This window comes from Zymoseptoria tritici, chromosome 1, assembly GCF_000219625.1.
Source record: "Zymoseptoria tritici IPO323 chromosome 1, whole genome shotgun sequence".
Classification (NCBI taxonomy): domain Eukaryota; kingdom Fungi; phylum Ascomycota; class Dothideomycetes; order Mycosphaerellales; family Mycosphaerellaceae; genus Zymoseptoria; species Zymoseptoria tritici.
In genome coordinates this window covers 2,262,000-2,278,128 of record NC_018218.1, presented here as the reverse complement: position 1 = coordinate 2,278,128, position 16,129 = coordinate 2,262,000, and the positions used below count along the sequence as shown (strand labels likewise).

General features: G+C 54.2%; 4 protein-coding genes across 4 annotated transcripts; 2 read left to right on the top strand and 2 right to left on the bottom strand.

Moving 5' to 3' along the window:
• Window positions 1–584: 584 nt before the first annotated feature.
• On the top strand, window positions 585–2,913 carry EXG8 (putative Exo-beta-1,3-glucanase; the record flags this gene model as incomplete). The annotated part of the gene is made up of 10 exons (XM_003857419.1): window positions 585–801; window positions 856–899; window positions 980–997; window positions 1,080–1,208; window positions 1,343–1,469; window positions 1,559–1,722; window positions 1,801–1,947; window positions 2,008–2,075; window positions 2,162–2,664; window positions 2,725–2,913. The coding sequence occupies 10 exons, from the start codon at window positions 690–692 to the stop codon at window positions 2,748–2,750; spliced, it is 1,338 nt and encodes a 445-aa protein (XP_003857467.1).
• A 1,698-nt stretch (window positions 2,914–4,611) lies between these two features.
• Window positions 4,612–9,558, top strand: MYCGRDRAFT_89219 (uncharacterized protein; the record flags this gene model as incomplete). The annotated part of the gene is made up of 2 exons (XM_003857420.1): window positions 4,612–4,766; window positions 4,824–9,558. The coding sequence occupies 2 exons, from the start codon at window positions 4,612–4,614 to the stop codon at window positions 9,556–9,558; spliced, it is 4,890 nt and encodes a 1,629-aa protein (XP_003857468.1).
• A 3,162-nt stretch (window positions 9,559–12,720) lies between these two features.
• MYCGRDRAFT_107091 (uncharacterized protein) lies at window positions 12,721–13,471 on the bottom strand (the record flags this gene model as incomplete). Its single annotated transcript, XM_003856137.1, has 3 exons — window positions 12,721–12,743; window positions 12,885–13,116; window positions 13,210–13,471. 3 exons carry the CDS (start codon window positions 13,309–13,311, stop codon window positions 12,721–12,723), a joined length of 357 nt encoding a protein of 118 aa, XP_003856185.1.
• Window positions 13,472–14,061: 590 nt separating this feature from the next.
• On the bottom strand, window positions 14,062–15,764 carry MYCGRDRAFT_107090 (uncharacterized protein; the record flags this gene model as incomplete). Its single annotated transcript, XM_003856136.1, has 3 exons — window positions 14,062–14,092; window positions 14,143–15,157; window positions 15,210–15,764. The coding sequence occupies 3 exons, from the start codon at window positions 15,640–15,642 to the stop codon at window positions 14,062–14,064; spliced, it is 1,479 nt and encodes a 492-aa protein (XP_003856184.1).
• Window positions 15,765–16,129: the final 365 nt, after the last annotated feature.

Sequence of the window (16,129 nt, the reverse complement as noted above, 5' to 3'; positions counted from 1 at the left end):
AGTCGACAACGATTGATGGGGAGGCTTTCCTGCTCGTGTAGACAACAACCCACAAATCGAGGTCTTTGTTCGAACAAGCAGGGAGTCGAGTAATGGACCTATCGGCAGTCGATCCCGTTTGTGGATCTCGATTTAGAAACATCCAAACGGTCGCCACCCTTGACATCTCCATGGTCAGCCCTGGAAGTCCTGGAGTGGCTGCCCAATGATGGCGTCCATTCCGTTGAATCATCACAACAACATCAACGACGGACAGCTCTCTTTGCTTCAGAACGACTCACCAGAATCGATCTAGAGCAGTCGACTGACTGTCGATTCCATCCGCAACAGCATTACATAACAAACTCTCCGCAAAGTTCTCCTTAGCAGGCTTGTTAACTTTTAAGCGACAGTCAAGCTCACTGGCTCGAAGTGTCTTTGCTCGCAGAGTGGCCCGTATTCGGGGGCCCCGACGCGTGGCACCGCGTACCTGACAGACCGCTGAGCTTGTCCTGCAGTAGTCTCGGTCCCAAGCGGCTCCGTCGTATTTTGATCGCCCTATGATCTTCCTTGTTTCCTTCTCGCTCCTCATCGTTCTTCTTCTCTCTGCTTACTATTGTCATCTTTTACTACATCCTTTCGTTGTTGACTTGTGATTTTTACTTATTCCATTTCCACATTCGTTCCCAGAAACAAGATCTACGTACATCATGCGTTTCTCCTCCGCTATCGTCGTTGCGGGTGCTGCTTCCGCCAACGCCGCGCTCCAGGGTTTCAACTACGGTGCTGGCTTGACGACTGGTGCTGCGAAGACTCAGCAAGGTCAGCGATGCGGTCAACAGAGAGTTATGGGATGTGGCTGAACGAATTCCGCAGACTTCGAGACCGACTTCAAGAGGGCGCAGAACCTTCCCGGAACTGTATGCAAAACGAAGTGTAGACAGCTCACCAGCTTCTACATACGGTCATCCTGTTGGACATCTTGCTAACCTCTTCGCAGTCTGGGTGGAACGCCGCCGTACGTGGAAGCTGTTCTTCAAGGGCCCGACGCTCAGCTCGCTTTGCCTGGAACCGTGCTGACTCGACCTGCCTTTAAACAGCGTCTGTACACCAGCATCCAGACTGGATCCCAGAACGATCCCATCGCCGCTATTCCGGCCGCAATCGCAACTAATACGAAGCTCCTGCTTGGTATCTGGGCGTCCGCTGGCCAGGAGGCCGTCACGAACGTAAGGAACCCGAGGAGCAGGGAGTCTGCAGCCGTTCGAGATTGTCTCTCGGGCTAGGCTATTTCAGCAGCTCTCAGTCCGTCTATGTCGTCTGTGTCCGAACCGTTGCTGACCCTTTTGTCCTTCTGTTTTAGGAACTGGCTGCTATTGACAAGGCCATCCAACAGTACGGCAGCAAATTCACTGATCTCGTGGTCGGTCTGTCTTGTGGAAGCGAGGATCTGTACCGTGTGACCGCGACCGGTATCAAGAACAAGGCCGGTAAGCAAATTTTTGGGCAATCTTTGACATTTTCGAGCCCTGGAGACTTCCTATTGTCTGAGCCATCGCTGATGCTTCAACCCTCGCAGGAATTGGTGCTGGCCCAGATGTATTGTTGTCGTACATCAAACAGATCAAGGCGAAGAACTGGGGCTTCAGCATTGGTCACGTCGATACCTGGACTGCGTGGACCAACAGCTCCAACAACGAGGTCATTGAGGCCATCGACTGGCTCGGCTACGACGGATACCCAGTACGTTTATGACGCTCAACGGAGTTCCGCCTTCGAGCGAGTTCCGCCTTCGAGCAATATGCTGACGAATGACCGTAGTACTTCGAGACCGACCTGTCCAACTCCATTGACAACGCCAAGTCGCAGTTCGATCAGTCTTTTGGAGCCACCAAGGGAGCTTCGATGGGCAAGCCCGTGTGGATGACCGAATCCGGTTGGCCAGTGTCCGGACCCACGTCTGGTCAGGTAAGCAGAACAGCGGAGAGCTCCTTGTGCCGACTGAAATACTGACGCTGCGACTCGTAGGCGGAAGCGAGTGTTGACAACGCGGAGCGATACTGGCAGGAGGTTGCATGCATGTTGATTGAAAGCGAGTTCGTAGAGTCCAGGAGAGACGGCCATCGCGAGCTGGGCCTCCGCATCCCTTATTTTCGAGATTTTGCTAAGATTCCGATTTTAGCACACCTACCTTCTGGTACACACTGAGGGACGCAGAGCCCTCTGTACCTTCGCCAAGCTTCGGAATTATAGGACAGGACGTCAACTCTGATCCTCTCTACGACCTGAGCTGCTCGGCCAAGAACTCGACTTCCTCCTCTGCTTCCTCCAGCGCCACCTCCGCGATGGCCTCCTCCGCGATGGCCTCCGGCACTGCCACTGCCACTGCCACCGAAGCATCCACCACCGCCTCTGGCAGCTCATCCGGCGAATCAGGAAGTCCTGGTGTTGCTCCTCTCGCTAGCGCATCTCCTTCTTCTGGCTCGTCTGGCTCTGGCTCGTCTGGCTCTGGCTCGTCTGGCTCTGGCTCTGGCTCGTCCGGCTCCAGCAACTCGACCAGCCCATCGTACATGCCCGGCTCTCCAAGCGCTGCATCTCCATCCAGCACTGGCTCGATGCCGGCTCAGTACTCCACTGGTGCAGCCAGCTCCAACGGTCTTTCCGCTATTGCTGCCATCGCTGCCAGTAAGTTTGCGGTCCCTACGTCCAGTATGATGAATCTATTGCTGACATTCCTCTTTACAGTCATCGGCCTCGTTGTCCGCGCTTAAACGTAACGAATGCATCAACAACCGACGCCCTGCCATTTGTGAATATTTGCGGTCCGAACACAAAAACGCTATGAAGGTTAATAGATCGAATGCTACGTGCTATTGCACCACCAATTTATTGATAGTCGGCTTTTCTCGCCTACAATCTACTTCTATTCTGCCACCAACTTCCTGGGTTCATCAGCAGCGATTTTGCCATCGTTGTCTGTGTGGTCGTTGAACAACCGAACATGGAGCTACCAGACTCCTCTTTTGCTGCACGTGGTCGACGTACGCTTTGCTGCTGCTGGACTTTGGCGTGCTTGCACGCTCTCTTCACACGCGACCAATTGCGAGCGCTGCATTGAACCGTCGCGACCGAGGACCAACACCAATTTCATCCCTCGCAGACCTTGACGATCGGAATTCCGCAACGCTCATAGCTCAAAAGAAGTCGTCGCACTGGCGTGGTGACTCGTAAGTGGATCGTTTGGACTGGTGTGGTACTGCCGGCGGGGAAGTATGCGGTCTACATGACCCTAGCTCTCTTGACCTCGTGCAAACGATAGAGCTACAAGGACCGATTGATGCAGACAGCGGACAATGTCTCTACACATCACGGAACTCATTCTTTGCTGGACATTGCCGCTGCCACCGGACGATTCTAGTAGACTGGAATGCGTATAATTGATGTTTAGTACTCATAGAGAGAGCTGCTGGAAGTGGAGCACGTTTCAAATCCCCGGTTGGGTTTCATGGCGGACTAGTCCGTTCGCGTGAAGCTAGGAAGTGAAGGGACGACTAGGGCGATGTAGATCTGGACGTGAGGTGTCCTGCTTGTTGAACGTACGACGTTGAAACAGATATATGGATTCTAGTCCTCGATTCGACCTGCTAGGATTCAACACCAAATGCTCTTTTGAGGTTTATGCTGCGTTTGACATGGCAGAAAAACAGTCTCGCCGGACTGAATCATCCATGTCCCACGGGAGAGGCCTTTTTAAGGTTTGAGCGCACCATTTTACACCTATCCCTCCCTGCACGTCTCCCGTCTGTACCACCATCCGCCAGCGCCTCACCGAGCATCCGCATCTTCAGCAACCTCTTTACTTCTCTTCCTCTCCAATTCTACCACATCGACTCGAGAATTCCTGAGAACGGCAAGAACGCACTACAATTTCGCACATTGTGTGTCCACTTCAGCACAATCTCCTGATCGCCGCGAGCAAGTAAAGGTATCCACCGGTCCCGGCTTTCTTGTGCGATCGACAAGGATCGTCCGCGACCACTCAGCCCTGTGCCGAGACACCTGCGGACTGCCACCCTCACTCACCACTACCCGCCTTGCACTCCCCGACGCTCCTTTGCCTCATCGCACGCTTTGTACAGCACAATACAAGTCGACGCCGACAGGACGAGATCAGATCCTCACCGTCACCGTCTCCACCGCTTTGTCTCACCCCCCAGACGGAACGCTCCCCGCTCACCTCACGTCCTCGAACCTCAAGACTCTCGACCTCCACCTGCGAGCCTCCACCCGCAAGGCAACGCATTGTCGACTAGCCTCGTCACCGTCGTGGTCCGCCTCACTACCGGTGGCCTCGCACGTCCGTGTGACCCTTCACCGTCGACTTGCTTGCTACGACCTACAACGTCCTCCACTTCACCACCTACTACCCATACTCTGCTCACGAGCACACGACCTCACGTCTTCGACTGCGACCGGTCGCTCCTCACCCAAGAGGCACACCTCACGCGTGCTTTCTCCACATACATTCGCACATGCACCTTCGCTAGCATTCTGCGCCCACTCGTGGGCTGGAGCTAAGTTCTCATGGAGCAACCCAATATGATGCCGAATGGCATGCCCGGACCAGCACCAATGCAGCAGACAATGCAGCGTCCTCAGCCAGGCAACCTCTCCCAGCAGCTTCCAGCTAAGATCTTCGCCGACATTCGTGCGACCATGTCACGATTCCAGGGCTCGTGGCAGGCCACCTACGACCCGCGTGATCGTGCGAACAGAGTGCTACAATTGTGTGTATTCGATGGATCATTTGACGATGTACTCATGCTGACCACCACTTCCTACAGGGTGACACAATTACGCTTCATCAAGTCAGACCCCCACCGCTGCGTGGAGATTGCTATCCAGTTTGAGTTGAAGGCCATCTCAGAGGCGCAGAATAAAGAGCAGTACATTGAACAGATGCAGAGAAAATACAACGAAATCTGCGAGAAGAGGAAACAACAAGTCGTCAACGCTGGTCTTGTGAACAACGGACAGATGGGAGCCAACAACGGAATGAACATGCAGAATGGAATGATGAACATGTCAGGCATGCAGAACAACAACGGCATGAACAACATGGTCTTTCAAAATGGCAATGTGCAAGGAGGGGGTCAGATGGGCGGGCAGAACGCCATCATGCAAGCGCAAGCACAGCTTCAGCGGCCCATGCAAGCTTCGCCCATGCCCATGCAGCAACAACAGCAGCAGCAGGGCGCCACAATGAACCCGTCCGCCCTGCAGATGAACCAGATTCAACATCAGCAGCAGCAGCAGATTCAACAGCAACAGATCCTGCAACAGCAAGCGCAGGCACAAGCCCAAGCCCAGGCTCAACAGCAAGCTCAACAAATGCGCGCTCAAAATGTGGCGCAGCAAGGTCAACAGCAGCAGCCGAACGCTAATCAAGGACAGAGTGCGCAGGCTCAGGCGGCTCTGCAAGAAGCGATGATGCAGGCGCAGAAGATATTCAACAACATGCCCGAAGATCAGAGGAACATGGCGCGTCAAAAGCTTCTGGCTGGATGGAATGACCATACTCGAGCGCAAATGACTCAAGGTGGTGGAGATCCACTCATGAGATTCCTCACATCGAAGGCGCGCGGAGACATCCAGAAGCGACAGAACATGCAGAATGGCGGCCAGCAGAACAAGCCGGGAATGCCGATGGGCAATAACGGCATGACCATGCAAATGAGCAACAACATGCAGCAGCGACCGCAGTCACAAGCCGGACAAAATATCGACTACTCCAGTATAATGGGCCAGCAGGCCAACGCGCTCAAGCAGCAAGAATCTGGCGAGCAAGTCGTGCCTGCGAGTAACAATCCCAATGGCAACGCCGGTAACCCCAACAACATGAATCAGATGAACCTGCCACAGAACGTCAACCCACAGATGCTCGGCAATCAGGCCGGTCAGGTCGGTCAGGTCGGCCAGGGCGCCAATGGCAATTCGATGAATCCCAACCAGATGCAAATGTTCTTTGCACAGCAAAAGGATGCACAGCAAAGGGAGGCGATACAGAAGCAAATGATGGCCAGGCAGACTATGGCTTCGAGACAACAGCAAAGTCAACTTCAAGGCCAGCCTGGAGGTCTTCACACCCCGAACGCTTTTGGAAACAATGCTCCCGGTCAAGTCAACAGCCCGGCCATGCCCATGCTGAATCGTCCGATGGCTGCTCCTGGCCAGACAACACCTGGAACGCCGCAGACGAACCGACAGCAGCCAATGCCTGCGACGCCAATGAACCCGGCAAGTCAGATTGCACAACATCACCAGAACATGCTCAACCAGAACACCCAACAGCAGCAACAACAGCAAATGGGTCAAATGCCTTCGCAGCTGACCAACCAGCAGCTCATGGTGGTCATGTCGAGACTGAGTCCGGACGTCCAGGCGAAGTTGCGAGCTATGCCGTCTCACCAGGCGCAAGCTATTCTCACGAAAATGGCGACGAATGTCTCGAGGCAGCCTCAACAAGCACAGCAAGGGCAGCAAGGTCAGTCAGGCCAGCAAGGAATGCCGAACATGGGAGCTCCAGAGCAGCCCAAACAGCAAGCGCAGATGATGCAGCAAAACGTTGCCAACGCTATTCCCGGATTCAATGCCCAACCGCCGATGGATCAGCAAGCCATGACCATGGAACAGGCCGCGCAGATGCAGCAGGCCCGCATTCAACAGCAGCAACAACAGCGGATGAGAGGCCAAGCCATGGACCTCATGCCGTTTCCGAAAATGGCCCCTTCGCAATTGCAGATCGCCGTCCCGCAAGGCGTTGTACGATGGGGTGACTTGAAGATGCACATCAACCAAAACATGACGACGGTGCCTCCGGGGACTCTGGAGCGAGCGTCACAAATGCAGCAGGCTTGGTTTCAGAGTCACCCGGAAGAGGTCAATAATGCAATCAAGAACTTGCATCAGCAGCAGAGTCTACGAATGCAACAACTCCAGATGCAACAACAGCAATCGCAGCAGCAACAGCATCAGATGCAATTGCAGCAGCAACAGCAGGCTCCGCCCGGTCAGATGGCGAACAACAGCTCGCAACCGCAACCCAGTGCACCACCTGCGCAGATGGTTCCGCCAGCGCCTATGATGCAGACGCCCAATCAGGGTCAGCAGACCGGTCAAGATGGTGGCCAGCAACGAATGCCTCAGTTCGCATTCTCAGCACAGGAGGTGATGGACTTCAGGGCCAAGTTGCCTGCCAACCAACAGAACCTTCCCGATGCGAATATAAGGTCCGCTCTTCAGAGAATGCGAGAGACTGCAATCCACAAGGCGGCGCAGAGCGCTCAACTCCAGGCTCAGCAGCAGCGGAACATGATGCAGGCCGGCCAAATGCCTGGTCCGCCTGCGCATTCTGGTGTGGCGCCACAAGCCAAGATGTCGAATGCGAACCAAGCCGCGCAGCGCACACAACAAACTCACCAGCAAGGCAACGACGATGTTGTTGAGATTTCAAGTCAGGCTGCCAAGCAGCATGTCCCACAAGCACCCAACATGCAAGTGAACAAGTCGCAGACGTCTCAGCCGCAGATGCCACGTCCGACACCGGAAATGCTGGCGAAGTTGTCCCCCGCTGAGCGCGAAGCTTTCCTGCAAAAGGCTCAGCGCTTCCAGCAGGCGCAACGCGAGGCTCTGCGCAAGGCACAAGGTCAAGCAGGGCCACCCGTCAACCCGAACCCGTCCCAGGCACCGAGCATGGCGATGAACCCCAATCAACCAAAGTTCACTCCAGCTCAGGCTGAGTTGATGAGCAAGATGTACAATGAGGTTGTCCGGGACAGCCAAAAGGGCCCAGCCGTCATGATTGATGCCGCAGGTCATGAGAAGGCACGTGCCAGCATGAGGAAATTGTGGATACCTCTACACAGGATCGGGAGCACCTTTGGCTTTGCGCTGACGAGCGGAATGGCTCCTCAACGACTGAAAGAAGTATTGGAGTGGCAGATCCTCATCCGGCAGAATGCTTCCGGCCCGGATGGCAACATCAAGGATTACCTTTCCGTTACTCCTGAGCGACTGGCCGAGATCGAAATCGCACTGGGCAACTACATGAGCGAGGTGAAGCAGAGGCGCAATGCCATGGAGCTCGCTCAGGCCAAGGCCGCTCAGGCTCAGAATGTTTCTCCACCACAAGCAAAAGAGGCGCCACCCATGGCACAGAAGCCATCTCAGCAGGGGCATGTACGCAAGGCCTCGGCGACATCAAAGGTACCTCCAGCTCCAACCGACAACAAGACCTTTGACTGGTCGAGTACGAGTCCACACGGCGTTCCCAAGTATGAGCCGGGTCGGAATGAGCTCACCCCAGATAAACTCAAGTTCCCTCCGTCCAAGAAGCGCAAGATGGACAGTCAAGGTTCGACTCCAGCAGCGCAGCAAGGAGGCACACCGGCAGCACCTGCAGCAAGTCCTGCTATCCCAATTTCTAAGCCGAGTCCCGAGATTGCGCGGAAGAACCTCCAACAACTGCAGCAGCAGCAGCAGCGAATGGAAGCTCAGCGTGAAGCCGACAAGCACAAGTTCCGCTGTCAGGACACCACATGCGATGCATCTCTGCAGGGCTTCGAGACGGACGAGCAACTCAAGCAGCATATGCAGACCCTGCATCAACCCGTCGAAGATCCTCTCGCGTTCTTGCTGGAGCAGGCCGCGAAGGCTTTGGATGTGGACATGGATGGCAAGCCGCTTGCGTCTTCTCCTCCTGCAGCCGCCGTCGCAGCGCCTTCAAATGGCCGTCTTACCATTCGCGACCTCAAGAAGGAGGATCTCACCAAGTACGAACAGGAGCAGCTCAACAAGGGCATCACGCCGGCCAGTGTCAAGGCCAAGCTCGCAAAAAAACAAGACGATCTCGCTGGCGCAGCCCACAAGGCGAAGATGGCCAAGAAGAAGGAACTCACGCTGGGCGAGTCCATCGCACAGAAGATCGGTCTTCCCATCGCCGCCGAACCCGCCACAACCGAAGGCGCCACCGAGGAGAAGACTCAGCGCACACCTGGCCGATTTGACCACATCGGACCGAACTACCTCAACGAGTGGGTTGACGACTGTCCAATTGGACCGGACGGCTGGTACGAATACGATCATTATTGGAGGGACATCGAAGACAGGGCTCATTACGAGGTGCATTTCTGCCAATTCGATCCGGTGAACGATACATGGGAGCTCCGTGACGAGTTCAAGGACGCCGGGCAATCGTCTTCGCCCGAACTCACTCCTGACAGCTCGAGCTCGCAGTCCTCGCACGATAGCGATGTGGGAGAAGGCGACGCGGCGCATTTCATGCTTACGATGGAGGACTGGAATGAGAGCGGTGGTGTGCCGGAGAGCATGATCCCGCTGTATCAAAAGATCAAGGACATGAGGACGGAGGACGAGGATTTGGTGATGGCTGATGCTGGGGGTGAGGAAGGTGCGCAGGAGAAGGAAGGCAATGGTGCGGAGGCGTCGAAGAAGAGAAAGGCTGAGATGGATGGCTTGGTGACGGACTTCCAGTACGATTACTTCAAGTCCATGAATTAGATGGAGTGGAACTACGACAATGGGAAACGATTATAGAAAGAGGATGAAGGGACAGAGTTGCATTCATGCATTTTGGCGGTTTGAGCGAGGCGCTCATGGGATTTTTTTCTATGCACAGCGGGAGGCGTTCAGACAGTTTCTCGCATTTCAGCATATGGGGTTGGAGCTCGGAGACTCGGTCATGAGGGCGAAGACATCTTCATTGGTCTGCCCTTCAGGGGTTGCATTGTGGACATGGGGAACAGGCAGGGCGATGGAATGGACGGAGATCAGGATGAGGATGCTATACCCCGATTGCGAGCCAGAAATGCCAACGACCTAATGACAGTCCGACCTGAACTCTCCCTTCCTCCAATCGTGTCTTAGTTGTGTGAGCCTAGGCGAGATGCTTTGGCACTGGTAAGTACTTGACGCCGTGCGTATGATGGCTCTCAAAAGAGGCGCTCGCTTCGCAGAGTCGACGAGCCGGTTTGTGGTGGCTTCGTTCAGCGGGACGATTGAAGAGGCGTAGAAGGTAACTTGGCGGACCATTCCAACCGGCGTACAGGTAAGTGAGTAGGACAGCCAAATACATTGCTCGGACGGCCAAATAAGCGTACAGGTAACCTAGTAAGACGGCCAAGTAGGCGTACAGATACCTTCCTGGGGCGTGATCAGACAGTCGTACAGATCACTCGGCAGGACGATCATGTAAGCGTACAGATACGTTGTTAGAATGGTCATGTGAGTGTATTGTGCATGAACTGCGACCTCTTCGGAGGCATTGTACCTGTAGCTGTAGGGCTCAGCCACTGTGATTCGAATCGTATGGCTGGTCATTTGTCTTTCCATCTGCTACTGTCCCAAGGTGGTTCCATGCATATTGTCAACGGCTGTATCGCCAGTGTTGGATGCCATGGCGGTGGCATGACCGGTTTCCAAGGCTTGGTGCTGCGGGCCATCGAGAGCTGTTATCAAGATCAAGAGCACTATCATAGACCGTCCCGCCGAATGGAACAGCAGCGCCCAGCACATCGCTGACGACTTATTCTCGATTTCCTTGCCAATCGCACCTCGTTCTGCTTGGAAGTGTGATGTGGTCCCATGCACCGCCACACCACCTCATGCACTCGCCACAATATATGCACGCTTGACACGAGAATTCAAGGTTCAGCCGCAGTTCCGACATCCGAATAGTGGCCGATCATTCCCTGAACGTTGTGCTCCACTATCGATCACGTTCTTCGGTCACACTCACCTCACTTTGCTCCGTGTTCCCTGTTTTAGCATGCAGCGAGTCGTCTCTTTTCAGATTTCGTGATTCCGAAACGAGAGTCTAGAGGCGCGTGACAGGGATGTTGACGTCGGGGGAGTGATATCGCAGAAGAGACTTCATCGCATTGTGGAAAGGAAGATCAAGAAGGGCGCTCGTAAAGGGCAGTGACTGGGCCACTTTGTTCGACGCCGGGAGTAAATATGTACGCATGGCGGAGGAGTGTCTTGTGGCCATCACCTGATAGCCTATAAGTCGAACAGAAAAGCGCTCCCAAATGACGTGCGGGTGATGTGAGTAAGTACGGCACTTTTCTCTCCAACAGAAATCGCAATCGGAGCAAGGGAGAGGAGTCGCGTACATACGCGTCCGAGCTTTCTGCAGCAGAAGTTCCTGCTGTGTGACCATGCATCCTGCTGTGCGCGGTGACGTTTTAAAATAAGACCCGGCATCCACTTCTCTTTCTTCTTGCAGTTTTCCTTTCAAAAACAATCAACAAACATTACCACACACACATCCATCTCCTCCAAACAACAACTACGAACTCAATACCAATTACCACCATCACCAAACACATACTACCGCATCAACCTTCAAGATGGGCGCTGTGGTAAGAACCCGATGTGTAGAAGGCCTCCGTGGTCCGAGATTGTCTCGGGCGCCGGCGCCTTCTTCCATGCCAAAATGTCTACGACATTCGCTGACTTTATACGCTTTGCTTTCCAGGCCTCCTGTTTCAATACGGTCGTGAACGCGATCACTTCGTGCTTCATGTATGCTCCCCGTCACTCCCAAAAGGCAGGACACGCTGTCCGCTAGACGGTCTGCTGACATCCGTATAGGGCCATCGTGAACGGCATCGTCACCGTCGTCAAAGCCATCATCAACGGCATCGTCGCCGTCTTCCGCGCGCTCGTTAGCTGCTTGACCTGCGGCAAGGTAAGCATTCCAAGACACAAACATGAAGACCGAGGACAGCGTACTGACGGAGTCATTGTGCAGGCCGGCAAGAGTAAGAGAGGGCATACCAGTGCCGTCTAGCGACGATGCTCTCTACAAATTCCACACCGACCCAGGACTTGAATCGGACGCGCGCAGGTTCATCTCGACGCGCGGAAGGGAAGGACTAGATCGGTTGCGCGGAGGTGCGAAGCATGACCGACAGAGAGGAACGATACCCATCATCATCGACATCGACCACTATGCGTGCGCGCGGTCGAGGTGCCTTGTGCTGTTGGACCTGGTGGAGGCGTTTTGAAAAGCGGATATGCACTGCATCTTGCGCTCGAGGATTCCCTTTGTGATTTCTCTTTTGTGGCATGGTAAAGCAGCGAGCGTCGAAGATGAGCAGTGATACCCATAGCATGCGAGTTTCGAAGCTGTTAGCAGAGAGGTTAATGAATGCTGTATGATTTCGTGTTTTCGCTCTTGAAGGACTCAATTGTACTTTGTTGGCTTGATGGACTGTCCAATTCCCCTCGTCGATGTCTACGCAAACCGAGGCAATGTTGGCTTCGAGCGTATCTCATTGACCTACAGACGCAGAGTAGCTTCACGACTTCGAGGTGCAGGGAGAAGAACAATACTCAATTCGCAATAGTCAATTCTTTCCAAGCTCCATAAAGAGACGCCATTATCATTCATAAAAACGAGCGAGCAAAAAGCTTTGCTACTCCAACAGTGCAAGTAGTGGATGGGGTATGTAGGGTTCTTCATGGGTGTTGTCAGACTTCATCCTGCGTCTTATCCATCGCTCTTCCGCCTTTCCATTCCTCCTTCAGCTCTCTTGATTCTCTCCTATTCGCTTCCTACAAGGTCGTACATCTTTGAGTGCATTCGCGGCAATCGAGCTCCAGCCGGGGAGAAAGGTCGGATGATCGTATCGCTTCGTGGTTCGTGGTCGTGATGGTCTAGTTCTTGCTGCCGTAGATCGCTGTATCACAGAGTCAGTGAACTGTTCTGAGATCCCCGAGTCTCTTCATGTATGCGAGACAGCCCAGCCCACCGCCTGCTGCCATCTCCCTTCACCGCTCCCTCCACCTCCCATCACCAAAACATGTATATGTGTACTCACCACTCGGCACAATGATGATGACCAGCAAGATGATGATGCCCACGATGATGCACATGCGCATCTTCATGTCCTTCCACCACATCTGCTTGCGCACGCGGTTGGCGCCCCGGCGGAAACTGTTGGCCTGCGTCGACAGGTGGTCCGTCTTGTCCTGCAGGTTATCGAGCCGCTCGCCGCGCTCCGAGATCTTGTGGATGTTGTTTTGCATCGTTTGCACGGCGCCGTCGATTTCCTGGAGTTCAATCCACGTTAGTATTGAATCTCATGCGGAAGTGCTGCCACTCGGCTTTGCGCCTTTTGCGACGGAGTGGCCGGTTTGACTTACACGCTGGAGACCCTGGGTGCGCGCGTTGCTGGCGTCGCCCTCCTCGGCACCACGCTTGACGTATGGGTCGTAGAGACCGCCGTCGGCATTGCTAGAGGCCATTGTGATTGTAGTAGAGAGCAGGAGGCAATTTCAGGCGGAAGTGATCGGCGTCAGCTGGGAGCTTCGGTCGGAGGTGGTATGCGGTCGGAGGTGTGTCGTGGGGGTGTTGGTCGGTTCGTGGAAGAGTCGTGAATGTGGTTTCGAGATGGTAAGCGTGGTGGTGGGAGCTGATGATGGTGATGTGAGAATGTGAAGTGAACAACGGTCGTCGTCGCAAGGCTTCTATCTTCGGGGGCAGGGTCTCAAACGCTCTTGGCAGCTCGGTGGCTGAGAAGAACGGCTTGCGCGGCGGGCGATGGCTTTGGATTTCTCACGTGAGGCTGGCGATACGAGATGCTTGCCACGTCAATTTCTGGGGGCAAAAAGTAGATGTAGGTCTTGTCAACGTGGAATACACATACACGTCTATTGTAGTCTTCAGAGAGTTCCTGCCGCTGCCGTGAACAAAGCGGCGAGCTGAGGCACGCGGCAGACGATGGGGACCGACCCGACCGTTTCACTCACGCAAGGCGAGGTTTCGCAATACAGTAGATCAATCTCGGCGGTTGACTGCGGTTTGCACATTATACCATGAACATGTATTGGGCACATGACAGAGGTAGTGAGATGAGTTTATTCCATCTCATATGATTTCGATGACCACATATCGCTGTTTGACGGCCCTGTCATGTATTCGAAGCCGATATCAAGAATTTGCGCCCCACTTCGTAGGCTCAGCCTGATAGCTTCGCAACTCTAGCACTGTGGCGCCTAGACTGTCTCAATATATCTCTTCACCTCCCTGCAAGATCGTCAGCAAATGGAAAGACACCTCGAAGACAGATCACTTACCAATCAGTCACCGCCTCATCCCAAAGTCGGACCTCATGCTCCCTCGTCCCGGCGAAATGATCAACAAAGTCATCTCCAAATACTTCCCGCGCAACGCTGTCCTTTCGGGCAAACCGCGCGGTAGCCTCCTTCAGGCTCTTTGCCAGCCTTTGACCCTTGTCAGCAGCTCCTCCGACGTCCTGTCCTTTGCCGAGCGGTGGAACCGGAATCTCCATCTTCTTCTCGATGCCTCTGTAGCCGAGCGCGAGAATCGCAGACAGCACGAGGTAAGCATTGGTATCCGCTCCGGGCACTCGAACTTCAAACCTCGTTCCCTTCGCAGGGGATGTTGGCGGTGCGATCAATCGAATTGAAGCAGCACGGTGCTCTAGTCCCCACGAAACTGTGACTGGCGCCCAGAAGTTCTCCACCAGCCGCTTGTAGCTGTTCACTGTAGGAGCCACAAGCGGCATGACATCTGGTAGACCATCGAGTAACCCAGCAAGAAATTGCCTACCAATGTCCGAGACGTATGCCAGGTCCGGATAAGGTGGATTTGGATCTGCCTCCTCCCTAACGAACAGATTCTTGCCAGTTTCGTTGTCCTTGAGAGAGACATGCATGTGTCCGCTGTTACCTGGTAGACCTTCTCTTGGTTTAGCCATGAAGCATGGTGTAATGCCGTACTTGGAGCTCATGTTCTTGACCGTCAACTTGAATAATGCCGCTCGATCGGCCATTTGTCTGATCTCGCCATATTCCAATGCAGCCTCGTATACGCCCGGTCCGCTCTCCGTGTGCCATCCTTCAATATCGCAACGGAACTTTTGACATGCGTCGTAGATTCCGTAGTACCATTCTTGGTTGTGTACAGGTCGAGTGATGGAGTAGCCGAACATGCCTGATTCCAAGCTTGGAAGGCTGTTGACGGGATTGTTCTGGAGGAAAGTCGATGTCGCGCTCGAGTTGCGGTCGTCATTGGCGGCCGATGCATGGCGAGCGTCCGGTGCTCGGAATGTGAAGAACTCATACTCCGCTGATAGCACGTCAGCGCTGTCCACGGGTAGCGTCAATAGGACTCAACTCACCTCCTGCAAGCGCGCCCATACCCTTCGCCGAGATCTTCTGCACCGCCCTCTCAAGCAGGCTCCGCGGACAAGCGCTCAAGCTCTGTCCCTCGGGCTCACGGAAGCTGCACAGGAAAAATGCAACATCCTTCTCCCACGGAATCCTCCTGAAACTGCTCAAGTCCACCTCGGCCAAGATATCTCTGTATCCATTCTCACTGTTGCTAATCTTCAACTCTTTGAAATAAGTCTGATCGTGCATATCCCAGCCAAAGATGACCGAACAGAACCCGAATCCAGATTTCGCAATGGAGAGGAACTTCTTCTTGGACATCAGCTTGCCGCGCAGCTGGCCGTCAATGTCCACGCCGGCGACCTTGACGCTGGTATCATTCTTGAGGAGTTCCTCGAGGTCTTCGTGCTTGAGCTGGCTCGGATCATCGGAGATTGTCATCGTAGCGGGGTATCGAATGCGGCGGAGAGATGCTCAGGACGCCGATGGCTGTAGTTGAGTACACCAAGGCGGAGCAGAATGTGTTGAATTAGCGAAAAGGTCTCTTAGCCTTATCGGAGGTTGTACTGGGATCATGAGAGGGACAAGGCACGGCGGAGCGGTAGAGCTGTGTATAGCTTGCGGTGATCGCCCACTAAGTGCTCGCGTGGCTGGTCGCGACTCCGCATGGCCGATCAGATGATTGTGCATACATGTACCTATGCATGCATGCATGCTCAAATTCCTCTTGTCTGACAGTCTATCGTGATGTTGTCTTCATATCTCACCCAACCACTTCGATATTTGCGTTCCTGTCTGCTGTACCACGATACCTCGCATGGATTCTACAATGCTGTTGGCTAAGGGACCTTTCAAATTGGAATGCAATCCGCGTTGACGTCAAGTCAGAGATGCAGCTGGAGGTGTCTTGGCTGCGACTCTGCGAGTG